The 21,170-nt window shown below is 40.6% G+C and overlaps 1 protein-coding gene across 6 annotated transcripts; it reads right to left on the reverse strand.

Annotated features, from left to right (window-relative positions):
* Positions 1 to 1,212: 1,212 nt before the first annotated feature.
* On the reverse strand, positions 1,213 to 20,202 carry LOC126992650 (E3 ubiquitin-protein ligase Mdm2-like). 6 transcript variants are annotated; one of them, XM_050851758.1, is made up of 8 exons: positions 20,073 to 20,202; positions 13,626 to 13,719; positions 13,343 to 13,557; positions 6,563 to 6,699; positions 5,815 to 6,212; positions 5,541 to 5,686; positions 4,633 to 4,833; positions 1,213 to 2,725 (listed from the first exon to the last, which is right to left on the reverse strand). In XM_050851758.1, the coding sequence occupies exons 2-8, from the start codon at positions 13,630 to 13,632 to the stop codon at positions 1,847 to 1,849; spliced, it is 1,983 nt and encodes a 660-aa protein (XP_050707715.1). In that variant the 5' UTR covers positions 13,633 to 13,719; positions 20,073 to 20,202; the 3' UTR covers positions 1,213 to 1,846. The 6 variants fall into 6 exon arrangements, with proteins under 6 accessions (XP_050707715.1, XP_050707605.1, XP_050707650.1 ...); XM_050851648.1 differs by lacking the exon at positions 20,073 to 20,202 and adding an exon at positions 18,250 to 18,826; XM_050851693.1 differs by lacking the exon at positions 20,073 to 20,202 and adding an exon at positions 18,093 to 18,826.
* Between the last annotated feature and the right edge of the window lie 968 nt (positions 20,203 to 21,170).

Raw genomic sequence — 21,170 nt, forward strand, 5'->3', positions numbered from 1 at the left:
CTTGGCTGGGTCTTGTCATCCCAAAAGTAGTGATGGACATCTGTGCTACTTGAAAGACACCTTGTTTCCAAATGCAGTTTTTGAATCAGTCATGAGCAACGGCGAACAAGTCACATAATTAAGTGCTTACTCGGTAAATAACACACAACATACAACAGCACATGTCACTCATCACACAGAATGGGTTGATATTACATGCCTTGAATCAGGATGGTGTTGCAGCTATTACCATCTCCAACTCTGTACAACATACACACACACACCAAGTCAACAATCCAGGCCAGTCTACATGATGATGACAGCTCTGGGTTGGACAGGATATATAAAAAAAAGTGAACTTGGGTAGTACCTGAACTCAGTATTTACAGATATGTGAAATCAACTTATATAACATGACTTTTGGTAGAAGGTTGACTGCTTTGTACATATCAAAACATTTAACAGTCAACCAACTGAATACATAGCATTTTCAGCAAATAAATAAAAAATTACTGCATTGATTTATCCACAAACTGCACTGTACTAAAAAACCTTTGTATTCTCATGGCTATTATAGTCGTTCCACAAGAATCTGGCGGTTGCAGGGCCAACTAAGCCCCCCACCTGCCACACACTCTCCAATACCTCTCGCTTCCTCTCATATGTCAGCTATTTACCACCTTTGAATGAATTTAATTAAATAACTGGATAATCCAATAAGGTCAAATAGTGTTAAGATTGTTTCGTTTTTAGGATAACACAAAATCTTTATTATCCTAAAAACGAAACAATCTTAACACTATATAACCTTATTGGATTATCCAGTTATTTAATTAAATTCATTCAAAGGTGGTAAATAGCTGACATATGAAAGGAAGCGAGAGGTATTGGAGAGTGTGTGGTAGGTGCAGGGCTTAGCTGACCCCACAGCCGCACTGACCCCACAGCCCCCACCCGCCAAATTCTCATGGAACGACTATAGTCTTCTGCAGTTACTCACAGCAGGTGCCTCCCACTGCTGCAGACCCATTGCACAATCTCTAATTTCACCCTCATTTCTACCATGTAGCTTCACTACTTCACTCTTCATCACTTACATCTCAATGGGAGTATCAAGATGATTCAAGGTAAAATTTAGCACTAATGTAGTACAAAAGTAACACTGGTAAAGCACTTTTCTCATTCCTGTTAACAATTATAGTCCATTCACTTAGGGTAAGGAACTGGATCATAAAGTCTAAAATCCTACCATCCCAGCAATTTTTATAATTGAGCTTGCCACTGCCAAAGGTATTTGAGAATATCCCCCAAGGCATTATTTCCCCATTCAACATTTCAAAGTTGGTAAAAATTGGCTTATTTTGCACATGATATTCTTAACATTCACTTTTAGGATAATGAATGTGTTTTCTTCAACTTAAAACTTCAAAAGCTTACACATTGAATACAAAAAAAAAAAAAACAAAAAAAAAAAAAAACAGGCTTGCTAGGGATATCGTCATCTACTGGGTCGTAAAATCAAAATGTGAACACATGACATTTTTGCTAAATTAAATTTACATTTTCTGTGCTTTCCAATGATAACTCAACCAATATTGTAAACTAATAGTCTTGCTGGATTAGGGACACAACTTATTATTGGCTCTTATCCAATCTTTCAATTGCAAGCACTCATGTCATCCTTTTCTGTTCTCTATTGTGGGTTACATTTATTTTGAGCTACCTATAAGATAAAGAAAATGTTGTCTGATTGGTTATGTTCTGTGCAAATTGTGGCAGTGGTTGACAAGTTAACATAGACGTGGAAAAGGCTCACACTATCAGTGGAAATTGAGACTCGGGTCACAAGTCTAAAAGCTGTTCATTATTATACTATGATGTTTTTGCAAACCATGTGAATCTTGCGCCGGCAAACTGGACACCTAGCTCCTGCATCAAGGAGTCTCCGAGCACACTGGTAGCAGGTGGCTTGGTGTGACAGCCTGCCGTGTATTATTGCAGCATTCTTGGGTCGAAGACAACAGATGGAGCATGTTGATGAGAACCCTGAGGATGTACCAGGAACACTGGATGATGAGAGCTCTGCAATTTTCTTTGTCCGTGATTCCTGGACGTCTGGAGAGACCTGAACTAATCTGAAAATATTTAAACCCTCTGAGGAATTTTTCCAAGTCCTGCCTTCACTGGGCAGGGATTCCATCTTTTCAGAAGGCACCTCCTCTTTCTCCTCCATATTCTTTGAATGCTTTGCTGCAATGAAATCTTCTGAAGAGGAAGACTTCCTTTTCCTTCTCAAACTACTTGATGTCTTTGGCTGTACAGTATCCTTCAGGTCTTTTTCCACTTTCTGTGTGGCTCCTTTACTTGTGCTTGGTTGTGGTCCTTTAGTTTCAACAGCACTTATTTCTCTAACAAAATTTTCTGACAGCTCTTGAGACTCCAGTAAGTCCTGTGATAGCAAGTCCTGAGATGAGGCGAACCCAGAGTCCTGTGTGCTGCTGCTCCCCGTAGAAGATGTGCTGGAAATTGATGAGGTTTTGACAAGTTTCTCTGAATGGATACTCTCATCGATGCTGCTTTCAGGTGTGCAACTTCTTGCCTTGCAGTCCTCCCAGGAACAAGTATCCTGGGAGGAAGGCTGTTGTTCTGATGAACCAGATGCCATCCCCTTCCTCAGGTTCCTTTTCTTAGGACGGGGCTTTCTTTTACGTTTTTTGGGCCGGTCAGGAAGCCAATTCTTTCTCAACTGAAAATATAATATTCTTAGTAGGCAGTAGGTAAGCTACAAACAGGTAGAAACCATCAATTCTATCCCATTTCCAGTAAAAGATGGAGCTGCGATTCAAGAGCAAGTTAGCCAAGGGTAGACGATCCCTTTGTGTTGGGTCACAAAACAACTCAAAAGCATTAACCCCCTCAACACGAGGACGCGTATACTGCATCCCTGCGTGCCCCGTACCATATCCGAGGACGCGCATACTGCGTACTCGCTCGCTTTAGCCAATATACGAGTTATTTTAGCTTTATATTTATGCTTACATCTCAAAATTATCAATTAATTTATGCTTCTTTATGTGCACCATATAATTCTGCATGTTTTCATATATAATACATGATGATTATGTTGAGTTTATGGCTGAAGACTTGTTATATTCCATAGCGACATTTGAAATTTGGCGCGCACGGCGATCCCGGATACGGTGTGGGGTGCTGTTTTGGCCCGGCCATAGTGAGTTTCTTTACGTGCACCATTTAATTCTGCATGTTTTCATATATAATACATGATGATTATGATGAGTTTATGGCTGAAAACTTGTTATATTCAATAGCAACATTTGAAATTTGGCGCGAGTGGCGATCTCGGATACGGCACGGGGCGCTGTTTTCGCCCGGCCGTAGTGAGTTTCTTTACGTGCACCATTTAATTCTGTATGTTTTCATATATAATACATGATGATTATGTTGAGTTTATGGCTGAAAACTTGTTATATTCAATAGTGACATTTAAAATTTGGGGTGAGCGGCGATCTCGGATACAGCGCGAGGCTCTGATTTCGCCCGGCCGTAGTGAAGGGGTTAATATTGTGTGTGTGTGTGTGTGTGTGTGTGTGTGTGTGTTTGTATTCACCTAATTGTGATATACAGGAAGTAAGTTATACTTGTGGGGCCCAATCTCCAAATCTCAGTTTATCAAGTTTACCTTTAAAATCATGAATATTTTTGCCTTGAACTACCTCCTTTTTAGTGTCATTCCTGGTGTCAATGCATCTATGAGGAAAGATAGGTATGTTTCTTGAATTGTCTCAGGCAACTTGTCTCCCTCAATTCTTCCCATAATCTTTTGTATTCTAGTATCCCATATAAACAGATGATAAATCCCAATTGCTCATTTTGATTTCTTTCATCACCCAGTACACTGTAATCAAATCTGTGTGTGTGTGTGTGTGTAATTCTCCATGGCCTGATCACGAGTTAGACTCGTCATCACCAGTAAGTACCCTCCCAACAAGAGCAAGGCTCATTATATTCAATCTCTGGATACTGCTGGGACCTTCACATACCACACACCCCATCCCCATTGCTCAAGGGGGGACAGTAACCACTCCTTGTCAGCGGTAAGTCCCCAGTCTGAGCGGGGCTCAAAGCTCCGCCTCCCAGACACCAAAGCCTGGCACACAAAGCTTTTAACCACAGAGCTATCAGAGCAGTGTGTGTGTGTGTGTGTGTGTGTGTGTGTGTGTGTGTGTGTGTGTGTGTGTGTGTGTGTGTGTGTGTGTGTGTGTGTGTGTGTGTGTGTGTGTGTGTGTGTTTGAATAATTAAATTAACTTTCAAATTCAACAACACTTCAAATTTCTGTGCACCAGATGCAACTCATAATATTCAACCAAGACTAACTTTCCTGACACACTAGTAATTTCTCCTGTGCCAACTTATCCGTAATTCAGAGGGGTTTTACTGAAGACATAATTTGGAGGTTTTAATTTTGATGACACTTTCTGCAGCACCAATTAATCACCAAAAATGGAAATCCTCCAATACAATGGGTTTTCCAATAACCCAATCCCACTGCATAATGATGTTGGCTTGTATTTGTAAAAGAACACCTAATCAAAAACTAGATAGTGAAAGAAAGTGCTCTACTGCTCACCCACCTGCCAGCACTTGCCACAGTAGCGTACAAAAGGCTTGTTTTTTAAACCACATGTGAGACAGTCCCAGCGGTCTGAGACACACTCTGGGTCATTATCTTCATCAGACAGCCCTTCATCTGTATCAGAGTCATCGTCAGCGCAAAAGCCGTCCTCTACATCGTCCTGGACTAATGTATAAGCCAGGACTGCAATCTCCACATCCTGAAAGAGTTCTTCCATCAATAAGACATACCTTTGAATATAAATTAATCAGTATATGGCAGCTTATACCAGGATCTTTTATAAGAATCCCTCATGTTCACAAGGGAGAGCAAAGTAAGGAAGATCATAGTATAGTATATCTTTTCTCAATTCACTTAGCCTATCTATCCATATCTCCTAACAACCTGTTCCCTCAAGGGAGTGATCGTGGCAGAGGCATCTCCAGCTTTCCCTGTTCTGACTCTTCCTCTTAGCACACTCAATTACTTGTCTACCAACTCTACCTCTCTCCCCAGTAACTGTCCACTCTATTGATCCATTTCACTGGTGGTCTCCCTCTGACATCACTACTCTCTTTACAGTCATCTTCATACCCTTTGTCACATTTCCAAAACATCTAACAGCACCACACCTCACCCACCTAACCACTATTTCCCCATACCAAACCTTTCATATACACTTACATTACTTTCTCCATCCAATCTCAACACACCACATGCATCTCTTATATGGCTCCTTTCCATTGCAAATATTCATGATTGCCAATAGCACACATCTTCAACACGATGTACCCAAGTACCAAAATAAATAATCCTCCACCTACCGCAAGTTCCTAAACCAAAGAATTCACTTATACACCTTTATAAAACTTAAACTTATTATTCCATATGTATTGAATGCTACCAAAGATGATGGTTGATACTAACATCAACAGTGGAGTCGCTGTCACTATATTGTTCCTTTTCGTCCCCAGGGTCATCTGAGGGTAGCTCGTACTCCTCAAAGGTATCGCTGTTTACTTCCATCACTTCTTCCTCTTCACTGCTTTCAAACTCAGTGTTACGACAGTATTCTGTGGAGAAAGAATATAAATAGAAGTTTGTTGCATTGCCTAACACAAGATTTTATGCACCATTATACCTGGTGCCAAAATCCCCAGCAAAGTTTTTTCCATGTAGTGTACATACAAAAATTACCTACCTGTCTCATAGCCCTGAACGCTGTATATGGTTTCAGTATCAGAGCAGCTTTGAGGAATGTCTGGACAGATTATGTCCAGGGGTGGGCTACTTGGTCCTGCCAATACCCGGTCTTTTCCACAAACTCTGTTAGGTCCAGGCACAGAACTGGTTGTGGGTTCACTTGCAAGACCAGTTTGACCCCCTTGGGATGATACAATCCCAGTCACTGGTGTGCAGGCTGCAGCACCTGGTGGTACTAACAACCCGCATGTGCTGCCATTACTTCTATCAATGCACAAGCTTGAAGCATCACTTGAAGAGCTTGAACTTAATTTATCAGGTACAGGTGTGGGTCCACAGAGAGAACTCTGACCACTTGCAGGCTGCACTTTAATAATGTTTTGACTAATTAGTGACCTAGAAAAGGTAAAATAGAATTAGAAGGTAATTAAACTTGAGACCATAAGCGAATCTTAAAAGAGGCAGCTCTTAAAACATTTATAATCATCCATTACTTAAATTATCACCCTCCTGCACCATCAGAAAAAGGAATATACAAGATGCTTGCCTATACTACATGACTACATGTAGCTGGAACAATACACATCAGCAATTCAATTATCCAGCACATGCTACTAATCCAAGGCTTAAAATTGACATATGATATGAAGAATGAATTAGAGACTTCAGGGGGAAAACCCAACTTGTAAGTCAGAAAATACAGTACTTAGCACCTCATTCCTGACAGCTACAGAAAACCTACTCACCTAACATCATTGAAGTGGAACCTTTTCACCCCCAGAGCCTGTCCTAGGGGATCAGACTCACAGTTGACATACAGCCTGTTTTTAGGGTCAAAGAGGTAATCTTTACTGAAAAGATACTTCTTTAACAGAACCACTACCTGGGAAGAGAAGAAATGACTGTCAATATAAGTCAATTATTAGACATGGTTTTCCTGCAATATTACACATTTCCAGGAAGCTACTGAAAACCTATCATGACAAACGAAGTAAGCTTATTCCCCTAAAATTATTATAATCATCACTACTTCATTTCCATTTATACAATGGCACTATGCCATTAGAAAGGCAATGGGACCTAATGAAATAGCTAGATGCATTTGGAGGAAATGTGAAGAGACTAACTGGATTAGTATGTGATCTTGTACAGAGATCTTTTGACAATGGAGAGGTGCCAGAGGTCTGGAGGAGGGTATACATGGTACAGATAATTCTTGATATGTGTGTGTTTAAATTACAAGCACGTGGAATAAGGCAAAGTCAAAAGTACAGTCATCTTTTTACTTTATGTGATACATTTAAAATAATGTGAAATATGACGATTCAATTTACGCGCGTCGCTAGTAATTCCCCAAGGAAGTCAGGGAAGAAGTGACCAAGGAGCTGCTGCAATTCCACCAGGTGGAACTCTCCTGTTGGAGAAGAGGAGTGCTTGGAACAGCTGGAGGCAGAAGCAGTGCCAGCAACAGCATCAAACTCAATAGAAGATGCGCCTTTTAAAGCTTTAATTACCAAGAACTTGTCTGAGCGTTTGGAACTCATCAGAAGAGCACTGGCCAAATGAAAGAAAATAACCCAAGTGTTAAAAGCTCCACTTTTTCCTGTGCAGTGATGGGTAGCATGACCTGATAAATATGATAAAATAATAAAATACCAATGTATTCTCGTCCATCTGACAATCTCTCTCCAGCCCACCGCGGCTTTCCCACCTCCCATTCAGATGAACTGGTGCCTGAGGGAAGACTGCCTTGTTTACACCACGAATCTTCCTTCATGAGCTCTTGCTAAAGCATTATAGAATTTACTATTGCCCTGAAGCCTTTCACTGACATCATGTCAAAGCAGAAATGGCATGTTGAGAAGAACCACCAAAATGCCAAGAACAGCTATGCGCCAACGTTTTTAAGTTCAAGGTCAAGCACATTGTCTCCACAACCACCAAACTAATTGTTGCATTCAAAAGTATGGTTGAAATGCATGAAAGTCAAGTATGCAGGACACTTTAGAGTGAAATTTGCCACCCAAGTGACAGGGCAAGAACATAATTTTGTCCATGACAAGTGTGATCTACTTACAAACATGTTCGGAACAAACATCAATATAGAAAAAAGATTGAAACGCAGAGAAAAGAAGAAACACCACTCCAACCAAAGATAAAAAAAAGAGAAGAAAAGTAGATGACACCGTAAGATATGAGTATAAACCAGGTGAGTTTTGAAGATCAAACCTGGCACCAATGAATGACTTGGCGCTTCTCGATACCCTCGCCCTAGAGTGATTAATACCTTTGAAAGGGAGGACCAGGAACCAGATCATTAGATGAATACAGTGACATGTGTTTAATGAACTATAAAGAATCATGCAATAACAGGTCTGGGACATTATAACTGTATTTGATTGTGCTGACACAAAATTGGAAATAAATCTTTAATTGCCTTTTTCTCAAAACTGGGGGTAATTATACATAAAATGCATCTCCACCTTTAGTTTAAGCATGATTGCAATAGAAATTTAACCCCTTAATGACACTGATGCCTCTGGCGTCATATAGTTCTTTCAGACGTGGGCAATGAGCATGACGCCAGCACTGGAGAACGAGAAGCTATCTGGAATTTGAAGGCCACGCAAGTAGGTTTCTGTCGATGCAAAGTGACTAACTGGCACCTCTTTTGTCCCTTAACACCACTTTGTGCTAAAAATAGCCTATGGTTCCTGCTTTTTTTTGTTTTTTGTTTTTTGTTTTTTTTACCACCTATAGCGGGTGGCTTTTTTTTGGGTGGGGCCTGATGGTCCCAAGGCTTCTTCAGTGGGGTCCTGATGGGGTCAGCCCGTTCTGGCGCAGGCGAGTGTTTATAGTGGCGCCATCTTGCACTGGCTCATGCTGCCCTCCCGGAGCTCATCTTTAATCCTAGAATCTAGAGTCCGGGTTGCTAGGTGGTCTTCTGGACAGCATGTGGGTAGTTTTAAGCCACTCGGCGGCGGCTGAAAAATCCCAGCTTGGTGGCACCCTCCTGAACGCGGTGGTGTTACTCTGTCGATTCAGCCACTGCCTCCCCACGCCTACGCATCATGGCGTCTGCAGAGCGATTATGTTCCCTCAACCGATCTGTTTGGGTGGTCTTCCTTTAGTTTCTGCTCGTTGTGTGCATGCTGAGCGTAGTCTTGACACCTCCACTAATATACGTGATGTTCTAGAATCTAGATGAACCAATATCTTGTTCACAGGAGTGTTCAAAGGAGTGGGAAGCAGAAGTTGGATTTTGGGGGGAATCATGGAATTCCAGCCAAACAGTCTGTCCAAATCATACTCTGATTTCACAGTTGAGTTATACGGATGATTTTCTACAACTTTTATTCAACGAGATTCATTCCAGAATGAAAAAACTACAAAAATTTACAAAAATTATTTTTCAAGTTTCACTGTAACTTTGGCTCTCTGTAGGCATTAAATTTCCGGGTCAAAGATTATAAACCATATTTTTCAGACTTCATCGTGATAAAATGAGCAACTTTTTTCAATAAATTTTTCTGTACATGGCACCAGAAGTTGGAATTTTTGGGAAATCATTGCATTCCAGCCAAACTGTCTGTCCAAATCAGAATCTCATTTTACAGTTGAGTTAATACGGATGATTTTCTACAACTTTTATTCAATGAAATTCATTCCAGAATGAAAAAATTACAAAAATTTACCAAAATTATTTTTCAAGTTTCACCAAAACTTTGGCTCTCTATAGGCAGTAAATTTCCGGGTCGAAGATTATACATTATACTTTGCAGACTCCATAGTGATAAAATGAGTAACTTGTCTTCAATAAATTTTCCTGTATGTTGCACCAGTAAAAAGTTGAATTTTGGGGGGAATCATGATATTCCAGCCAAATGCGACAACCTAGAAAGAAACGGATTTCACAGCAGGATGCGCCAGAAAATTTTCTATTACACATCTTTTATGACTTTTTCCCAGTTTAAGAGTGTATTTTCCGCTGAGTTTTGCATTGTGAGGGGATCTCCCAAGAAAACTTTTTTGTGGTTAAATGGGGTTAAGGTTAAAATCTTGAGATGTTATAGAACAAAGTTAGTAAAAAAAATTACTTTTTTTTTCTTTTTTTCTTTGCATAATACAATGCAAATAATTTTGAACTGCAAATTTACTCAGGTTTTTTTTTCTTGCAACTAAATGAAAAGATTTTAACAATTCTTTTTACTAACTTCGTTAGAAAGGATATAATGTATTTAGTCTGCAAAGGACAAAAAAATTGGTGCAGAAATGGCTGAGTAGAGATGCCAAAATTTTTGATGATAAAAAAAAAGATCAAAAAATCACACAATTCATTATATTTGAGGGTATGATGATCAGGGTATTATTCTCAAAACATATTTTGAAATCAAAACCCTTGGGCTATTTATAAAAAAGTGGCAGATCCTCCCTTAACCCTTTCATTGCTAAACGCTTGCAGCGAGCGTTAGACATATTTGCTGGTGGTGCTAAACGCTCACTGTGAGCTCCGCCCGCACTCAAATCTCCCACGTATGAGTGTTCCAACACTAATTCTCACGACACAGGATTGCCTATTGAGTGGGTTCTTCACTAAATTTGGTGGAAAATCATATCAGCCCAGCGCGGCAAATCTATGGACGAGTAACTGGTGGATGTTCTTGCCCAATATAGCGGCATTTTTGCATAGCTTCACCTATCACCTGACTGATTCTTTGACCAAATAGTTGTAAATATTGCAGTTGGCAATACTCCCTTGCCTGAATCTGAAGGAGATGTCCGCAGTTCCCTCAATATGGCTGATCATCCCGCATGCACCGACGTAAGTGTTAACATTCAACACTCCCTGCACGTGCATGTACGTTCGCAAGAGAGGCATACATAACCGACTCCTATAGATCTGGACCTCCTCTTTCCAATGGCGTTTTTGGTTTTTTGCTGTGATGAATAGTTTTTGAGATACAGAGGTTAAAAGAGACCCCTCATTGGGCTTCCCAACTGCGCCTGAGGGGATAGTCGCGTCCGCACCGCGCGCAAGGAAAGGGTTAAATCATACGATCCCTTCAAAAATGTATCCCTCACAAAACTGAGAATTCCCTGTGGGTAACTGAAAAAATCAGTGATGAAGAAAACCCAGACCTGTATCACTTACAAATGTGAAATGTAAGATATGTGAAACAATCATGAAGAATAGATGGGATTGGTTCCTGGAATAAAAATCTTTATAAGAATGATAGTTTGGATTCTGAGTGATCATCACTTGTTTCAAACTTAGTTTCTATAGAAGTACTGTGGATATTATGCAAGAAATAGAAGAATGGGCTAACTACAGCTATCTAGATATCAAAAAAGCCTTTTACAGTGGCACACAAAAGGCTCCTTTGAAAACTAAAAACCTATGGGGGAGTGCAGGGGAAATGTTGATGTGGATGGAAAGCTCTGGACAGACAGATTGGGGTGGTCATAAGGTACACGTCCACGTAGAGAACTGTAATGAGCAGTGTTGCAAAGTCCAGTAATGGCACCAATTATTATTATTTTTTTTTTTTTTATAGCAAGGGAAGCAGCTGAAGGGCAAAAAACAAAAACAAACAAAAAGGCCCGCTAGATGCTGCTCCAATTAAAGAACACAGAACGAGAGGCCAAAAGAGAGGTCAATTCTGGGTGGAGAGGTGTCCTGATGCTCTCCTCTTGAATGAGTTCAAGTCATAGGCAGGAGGAAATATAGACAAAGGAAGGCTGTTCCATAGTTTACCAGCGGAAGCAATCAAAGAATGAAGATGTTGGTTGACTCTTGCATAAAGGATTTGGACAGCACATGGGTGAGTAAGAGTGAAAAGTTGTGTGCAGCAGGGACATGGGGGGGTGGGGGGGGGAAGCACGCAGTTAGAAAGTTCAGAAGAGCAGTTAGCGTGAAAATATCAATAGAACAGAGAAAGAGATGCAACACTGCAGTGGAATTTAAGGGGTAGAAGACTGCTAGTAAGATGAAGGGCCTTTGATTCAACTCTGTCGAAGAGAGTTGTGTGTGTGGAGCCCCCACACGAGGTGCATACTCCATACGAGGATTCCTGGTCAATGTCGACAAGCCAGACAGGTTGATAAGCTATGCAACTTTGTTTCCAGATGATGAAGAACTAATGAGCCAATTAAAGGCACTAAGTGTTGCAAAGTGCTACAAAAATAAAGTAAACAAAGTTGGGGGCATACACAACAGCTGTGCATGGCATTCGTGTTCATCTTCGTCTCATTTGCCCTTGGGCTTATGGTGGGTAAGAACCCAATACCCTGAACACAGGGCAAGTGTGACATTTAGATTACCACAGTTTACCTTCTCCAGGTTTCCCTAGGTACCCATTTATTGATCATCCAAAGGGAGGATGAACAGCTACAGAAAGATCTGGATAAATTACATACCTAGAGTAAAGCAAGGCAAATGGACTATAATTTTTTTTTTACGTGATAGCCTATAGCGCCAGTAGGTTTTTCTTGAGGGGCCTGGTGGTCAGCCCTAGCCCGTCATGGTGCAGGCAAGTGTTTATAGTGGCACCATGTATAATGTACAATGTTGAGAAATGTTACATTTAAATGTGGGAAAGTGAGGAAGGATCTAGGATTCTAGAAGAAAGTATAAGGGTACAAGCCCTAAGTAAACCAAAATATGAGAAAGACCTGAGTGATAATATAAACTGCCTTTTCCTAGAGAAGCATTTAAGCAAAATAATTAACTGCTAACATTACACTGCAAGAAAGAAGAGAAGTGACTTAATCATAGCCAGGAGCATGTAGACAGGGAAGACTTGTTGATAAGGAGAAGTGGAAGATCAAGAGGATATGAATAAAAACTGAAGAAAACAAAATGCAGATTTGATGTAAAGAATTTTGGCTTCCCTAATAGAATAAGTCATACTTCAATAGTATGGATGCAGGGATAATTCAGAGACACAAAGGAAGATGGTGGCTGAGTGGTCAGTATGTGGGCACAGTGATCCAAATACCCACATTCAAGTACTGCCTGACACTACTACTTAGAATTTTCAGTCATTGCCAAATGGGCGAAGACACCTATACATACTGTCCTGATGACCACCAATCATCACAAATTTCAGTATAACTCTTAAGATGATCAAGTGAAGCTCTAGGAAGTAGCATGAACCAAATAAGAATGGCACCACTATATAATACTTGCCCACGCCACTAACAGGCTAGGGATGAATACCAGGCACCATAAAGAAGGGCCATTGGCACCATGGCCTGTGCATAAAAAAATAACAACAGCATAAATAACTAGAACATACAATAGCAGTAAGAAAACAGCAGATATAGACAGGATAACACAAGCTCAATTCAAAGCCTGTATACTACAAAGAGGTAAATACAAACAAAAATTTTTGAAAAGTGATGAAAAAATGCCAAATAGAGAATAAGAAGTATCAAGAATTTGGCACCCAAAGCCTACAAGCAAATGAATAGAATCAATATCAGTGTGATGACCCTTGATGCTGCTCAGCATAGGGGATACATACCTCTCTGAATGAGTAGGCACTGTCGGTTGCTCCTACTGGGGCAAATGCATCTCTAAGCTTGGGACAAAGACGATACATGTTGACAACCTGGGGGACAGACATTGTCTGTCCCCTGGTCTCAACACCTGTCCTAGCCCCAGCCCCGGATCCCACCTGCCCCTCTCTGCTACTGTTTGATGGGTGTGTTGCTGGAGCAAATGTCTCCAGGGATGTTTGCAGCCCCCCACCAGTGCTGCTGCTGTTGAGTTCAGCAGTGACATAGGGAGGTGGGGGGCTGCAGGTGGCAGCATCTTCACAGCTCCTATGCGGGAGTGCAGCTAGTGGGCGTACTGCTTGGGTCAGGTCAGATGGCATAGTCACACCTCCTCCTCTCCACCCTGAAACACCACCAGTCATTCCCTGATCACACCATCACTGAATCTGTTTATATCATTGGTGTTACTTCTGTTGTTGCTGTTATTTTCAAGAAAACCATTCAATCAAAATATCAATGATCATGAACAAATTTAGCAAATATTTGTCTTTCCTTTATTCCATCAAAGAAAGTAGTTCCTTTTTAGCTTTAAGTCTGGAATGATTGAGATATTATTATGTCCATTTCTAGGGGCAAAGCATAAAAAGTTTTTAATTCTCTTGCATGTAAATCATGTTTATTTAATTTGAACTGTGTCTAAGTTTCCATTTAAAGAAACTTGAGTTTGTATCAACCATTTTGACTATGAATCTGTTTAACTTTCAATATAATTCTTACATCACATCTTAAAGTTTCTGGTTTAACTAAAACACATTACGTGTCCATTACATTGTATAAAGACAATTGTCACTGTTAACATTCATACAGTAACTAAGACATTAGCCGGTCTGATCAGGGTGACAAACAAACACAAATCTTCTGCTTCACTTTCAAAATCACTCAGGTCCTCTCGGTGGTGTCTTCATATCATGTTTATAACCTCCCTTTATGCATACTGCAGGTGCATTCCACTAATCTTCATAATAATGCTTAGCTTGAGGTATACACAGTTGTGCACCATTATTAGATACCCACAGAATACTCATACTGTAGTACACCCCAAAGCCAAAGCAAATATTTGGGCCAAAAATATTAAGTGAGGAAGCCTAGTCCTTACTCTGGCCCTGGGAGGACGCATCCTGTGACACCACCATGGAGGGAGCAGTTATGACCTTGAGTTAATGTTAGTCACCCCTGATTCTTACCAGCAAAGAAGTCTATGATGGTCCAATAATAAAACTGTTACTCAATCCAATATGGAATAAGAAGTGCCAATACAACTCCTAGAATATTAACATCTACTTCTTGCATTTGCTCCATCAAATACCTTCATTACCAATATTAATTGAATTCCACCATAGATTCTATGTCATTACTCCATTTACTCACGACAACAGATCACGAATTTATACTTGTAAATGCAGTTTGCTAAGTTACATTACTAATTACGTTCCTTAACTGGATATTTATACCCATATTGAATGAACCTCAAATTTTCCTCATAAATCCCCACATTTGCACCCCATTTGTTGTTTACATCTCCACTGAGCCAGTACTATTTGAAGTAGAATAGTGTTTTATTCAACAAATATCTACTCAATTGCTTGGGTCAAAGAACAGCATCTTAAGAAAATAGCAACTTTGTATAATCAAGTATGCATTGCCATTTGCACATTGGTAATTATCATTTCATCAAAGTACACTTTGGCATGTTTGGTAAGTACCAAGATGCCTGATGGTTGTGATCCAGGGATACATGTGCACTCAGGGACGGGGGAGCTACCCACACCACTTCTCTTCCACACTGGGAGAGCTAGGCATGGGCTAAGGACCTTCCCGCCACACATGCAGCCATCACTTGTATGCTGTATGCTTGATTTATTCTCATTAAGCAAAATGACTTCCCATTAACAATAAGTGGGGAAGGTAAAGTAGGGGCATGAGATAAAACTGTGCATGGCCTTGGTGCCCATCTCCATCTCATTAGTGGGTGAAAACCCATTACCCTGGGACACAGAGTAAGTGTAACATCCAGGTTACCACAGTTTACCTTCCCCAAGTACCCATTCATTCAACAGCCAGAAAGGTAAGATGAAGCTGGGTAGGCTGTGCACCAACTGCCCAGGCTGGGATTCGAACCCAGACCTGCAGGTTTGTGACGAGACATGCTAACCACTACACCACGGAGCTATATACAATCAGTGGGCACAGTTACTGTCTATTCCTCAAATACATTTACTTAAAAAATCACGAAGATTCATTATTCACTAATAATAATACCTGAGTTGTGAATGCTATAATCAATTATCTAATTTAAACAGTAGGGGTGGTTTCAAAGTGATCCAGGTAACAGGGTCATACAATGAAGTCTGCATTAGCAAGTGAAGAGAAAAACTTTCATCATTACAAAGTAGGTGTTGGGACTGTAGCCTGGGACTGCTGGATGATACAGCCAACACCCATGAATTTTAAGTGCCTTAATTTATACCACTTCCTAGGGCTATGAATATAAAAATATGCAGGCCTAACTAGTCTTACACTTCCTATGGTTAATGCATTCAGTAAGCAGAAAAACAAGAAATGGAGGAGACACAAAGGAGGCTGCTGATGTGGCTTCGGTATAGCACTGAAAGGTCTCTACACCCAAGCTTCTGCTAAACTTAAATCATAGGAAAAAAATGAATAAGCTAGATTCATTATCTTGCTCAGCTCCAAATCTGGAAATCATACCAGAGAAGGTCACATACCTACCTTTCTACAATATTATATGTTGGTTTATTCTTTGTAGATACATGATGAACATGCAAATTCAACAACAAAACAAGAAAATAATAAAACACTAAAGCATGTCTACTTTATTACTGGGTAACAATGTCAGCCTCCACTTTGCACACACTACCAGATGTCATATACAACTGAGAACATTATACCTACTTAAAAATTTCAAGCAAATTATCTCAACTAGCAGTACCTGCCTGGTGAAATAAGTATGTAACTGCAGCTGGTGACTGATACAAGAATTATAAGTCATATCCCTTTAATCCAAATTAGGAAACTTTGACAGTATTCAGCTATAAGGTACACCAAGAATTTACAGTGCCAGCTATAAGGTACACCAAGAATGTACAGTACCTAGTTAATAAAATTGCAACTGCATTAAAGGCACATAAATTAAAATAAAAATCCCAATTCAAAAATAATAGTCACACCTAAGTTAAAAATAATGATGCAGTATTGATTTCTTGCTTGGGGAATATGCTCAAGATGCCACAACTGCTGTGGTCAAATGGTACCAAGAAGAAAATGTCACAAGTAAGACCATGACTATACAAAGAAATTTGAAGAACTAATTGGGTAATTTTCAGTTCACCTGTCTCACACTGATGGGCAAAACTATTTTTCTAGTAGATTTTCATGTTTTGAAATAATTGGCTGTTTCTGTCAAAAAACATCGGTTTTTTCACCCTCTTCCCACCCACCCGAGAAATTGATGATTTGCAATAAAAACAATTAACACCTCAATACAAACATAGCAAAATTTACCAGATAAAATAGTTTTGTCCTCACAGATGAGTCATGGTAGTAACGCACGTGTGAGGTAGACCTCCCCCATAACCCCCTCCTAAGAAAATAAGGATTTGTAATAACATACATCTTCATAAAAAAAGACGCATCAAATGTTACCCAGAAATAAACTCAGAGCTTTAGAATAGTGAGTCGACTGAAAATGACACATACTTCGTCATCCCGTACACCAGCCACAGCTATCTCACTCATTGATCCGTTTGCTGTTTCTACTGGAAAAAGTCATTTACTTAATCATGACCACTTCATTCTCAGGTCTCATAAATTATAGTCCAGCACAAATACGAAGTCCGTTTGGGTGGGGCATGAAACACTTCGCAGCACTGCTGCATCACCCACAATACATCACACTCAAATGTCAGCTATATACTATTTGAAATTGTGTATCAAATATTCTGTATACAATAAATAAGATTTGGCAGAGTGAACTCCCCTAGCAGGCCCCGCCCCACTGGACTTCATAGCTGAGTCGGACTATAACCAGCCCCACCTATACGATTTAATCCACAAAATTAATAAATTACTATATAACTACATTGGTAGCAATGAGTTACTATCCTTTGAGGCAATACATTACTATTTTAGCAGCAAAAGGTTATTATCCAGCAAGTTTAGGTGGGGTTAGCGAAGTTAACTAATAGAGTAAACAAATATTGGACACAACAGGTTACTCTGCTAGGTTGCATTACCGATGGGATTTGCTGTAGTTTTTACTTTTCCAAGTGTATTTCCTTATGCAAGAATCTGAGATTATTTACATTGATATAATCATCTCAGGGAATGCCATGGTTATGACATTTGCACTATTTTTCATAAAATGGCTATTTACCAAGAAAAATCAAACTCAGATTTGTGCAAAGAAAAAAAATTGCTAGTGACAGCATCCTGTTATTTTGGATAGGGATCATAGACGAACAACCATGCAATTCTGTGGCTCAAAACTAAATGTTGACAAACTGGCTCTTCCACCTCTCGAGTTTCCTTGATGTCCCATGAAGGTAATTTTGAAAGCTGCTTCGTAGTAACCTTGATAGTGGCCACCGTGACCACCAGCAACACTAACACAACACTATACACTATTATAGTGACACTACCATCCCTCGCCGGGGCAAACAGGAGGAAAAAGCAATGGGCGGGTTAGCAGAATCTCACCTTCGATGAAATAAGACTTAGACACCCCCATGGCAGAAGTATTCACTTTAAAACAACGTAAACCAGTCCAACACTTGGCTCCTCTCGTGTGGGGACAGGGTGCTGCTGCAGGCCCTCTTGAGCGTGGTTGTTCTCTCGCTACACCGCCGCTGCTTACCTCTTCACTTCACCTGCTGCCTGACATGAGGCCGTGGTGGTGACGTGATGGCGGCGGAGGCGTCAGTGCAGGGAGGGTCACCGTGTCTCAACAGGAGGGATTTCCGCCTCCGCCACTCTGCAGGCTCCAGCATGTACGGGGCGGCCTCAGTGCTGCCACCCGCCCCTTCTTCTTCTTCTTCTTCTTTTGAGCTGTTCTGCTTTGCATCGCTTCTATAGGTCCTCCTTGCTTCTTCTTCACACTTATATCCTTCACTACGTACTCTTAGTTACATCACTGCTCACACTTATATACTTCACTCGTCCCTGATCTCTATTTGTCTGTATATACACTGCCTCCATGCACTGACTTTGCTTTTCTGTTTTATTTTCCTTTGTTTTCTTCACTTTAGCTTACTCTGGTGGACTTTTCTCTTTGCATTTCTCTTTGCATTTCTCTTTTCTGCCCTTTTGTTTGTTTCCACTATTCTCTTTTATTGCTGAGTTCTTATTTTCCCTGAAGGTTCACGCCGCTCCCTTATAATTCGATCTCGCCCCCATGCACCTGCTGCTGCTGATGCCCCTTATTAGAATGTCCCTGATTATTCACAATTATCTCCCTTCGTCCTCTAATATGGAGTATCTTAATATGCTACGTACTAGGAAAATTACAAATGAGGATGTTTATGATAGGAATTTATATCGACACTATTGCCAACCTCACCAAAAAATCACTCTACCTACGATTTATTTTACAGTTATACTTTTAATATGTGAAGTCTAGAGCTGTTATGTGTGAAGTGTTGATGAAGTATGTGATTAAAGAAATATTGAACGTATACCGTCAATTAGCATACAACACACGTACACGTACCTCGATCACTTCATGACCTATTATACTGATTTACCGTCATTTTTACTACATTTACTACTTTCAACGAATGATCTAGGACACATGAATGAAATTAGGATTAAGGAGAGTTACATATACGGGGTGTATTATGACTTGAATTTAGGAATATGGAAGCAGATGACAACTAGGCAGCAGATGGCAGGATGGGCTCAACCGTTTCCTTTGTTTCTTCTGTTGAAGCTTTTTATTTCTTCTGTTCTTCTGCTAAAGCTTTTCCTTGTTTGTTCATTCTGTGATCATTACATTACTCACCGAGGCTGGAGGTTGTTGGCTAAATATGTCATATAATGGATCTCATTTTTCCAGTCATTCATGCCAATAGTAGCCGTAGTAGGTATAGTAGCCGGGCTTACGGTCCGCCCATTCATTAAAAGGTAAAACTGGAACACTCTTGCCGTATCGTGAATACTGATATAAATCTTTGAACATGTAGTGTGTTGTAACATGTCTTGCCTCTCGCTTTGGTAAGGATCGACGTGTCGGTGTCGGTGACGTGTGTGGTAATGCGTCTGCAAGCTGAGACTTGTGTGTAACTGAAGGCCAACGCCCCTCTCTGCCCCGCCCGCCCCACCGTTGCCAGATGGTCGTACTCAGAGCATCGTATTTACCGGTTTCTGACAGTTAACCATTGCCAAAAGACATCAGAAACGATAATTATTGGGGTGGAGGAGACAGTTTTGGGGTTGGAAATCAGCAAATATCATTCCGGCAACGAGGTTGTATTCTTTTTTAAATAATATAGTAATTGTACAAAAAAAAATAGTAGTAGTAGTAGTAGTTGTATAGTAATAGTAGTAGTAGTAGTAGTAGTAGTAGTAGTAGTAATTATTGTTGTGGTTGTAACACACACACACACACACACACACAAACGGTGAAAGTTGTGAAACAGTCGACGTGTTCATACTGGAATCGTTTAAGCACATATATGTCACCTGAGTCAGCTCCACGGTAGCTTATCGATCACGATGCACCTGGCTGGCCCCGGGGATGGAATCTGGCCGTGGCGATAACACTGTATACTGGGGACTGTGAAACCGAACCTGTTCATTCCTTCTTCAACAACTGATGAGGCACGGCTGAATAGGCGGGGGCCCGGGGCGGGGGCGCGGGGTCCGTCGATCCCCGCCCCCGCTTCAGCCGTGCCCCGGCCCCACCGCGACTACCAATACATTTTTATCCACGTAATTCAATATTCATTATCCACGTATTCAGTATATAACAGTTTCAAAAGGGACTGTACGAGTAGATTGTGATATTTTAATCTGCCGCACTCAGCATGTCATGAAAACATTTTACATAACTTTCATGAATAATTTTTTGTTGCTCCTCACCACTCATCGTCAGTTGTTGAAGCAGGAATGAACAGGTTCGGTTTCACACAGTCCCCGCAGTGTACGTGTACGTATGTGTGTTATCGCCACGGCCAGATTTCATCCCCAGGGCCAGCCAGGTGCATCGTGATAAGCTACCGTGGAGCTGACTCAGGTGACATGCTTAAACGATTCCAGTATGAACACGTTGACTGTTTCCCAACTTTCACCGTGTGTGTGTGTGTGTGTGTGTTATAGGTACTAGTACTACTGCTACTACTACTACTACTACCGTCTACACGCTTTTTTCGCCCCTTTCATGGTTAAATATAGGGCAGTTTAAGAAACCAATATAATCAAGTAAATGTGATCTTTAAACTAGACAAAGAGGACATTAATTTCTAAGGCAAAACACTATATGTATTTTTGTAATGACTGCATGACGACTTCATATACATTGCTAATATTAAAAATGCTGCCAGCTGCCAATTGGGAATCATGTAGTATATACAGATATCATCATCGTCATTATCATCATAACTTCCAAACCTATAGGCTTCATTAGCTGACCAGTCTATAAACAAACTTGATATCGATATTCAGTGTCACCAAACATCAGACGTATAGGTAGGGGAGAGCCTCCTTGGGGAGAGCGGTGATGATTCGGACAGTGGGATGGTCCGGCCATAGCACTTATTGTAAAGTGTATTGGACTGAGCA

Source organism: Eriocheir sinensis, chromosome 1, assembly GCF_024679095.1.
Source record: "Eriocheir sinensis breed Jianghai 21 chromosome 1, ASM2467909v1, whole genome shotgun sequence".
NCBI lineage: Eukaryota > Metazoa > Arthropoda > Malacostraca > Decapoda > Varunidae > Eriocheir > Eriocheir sinensis.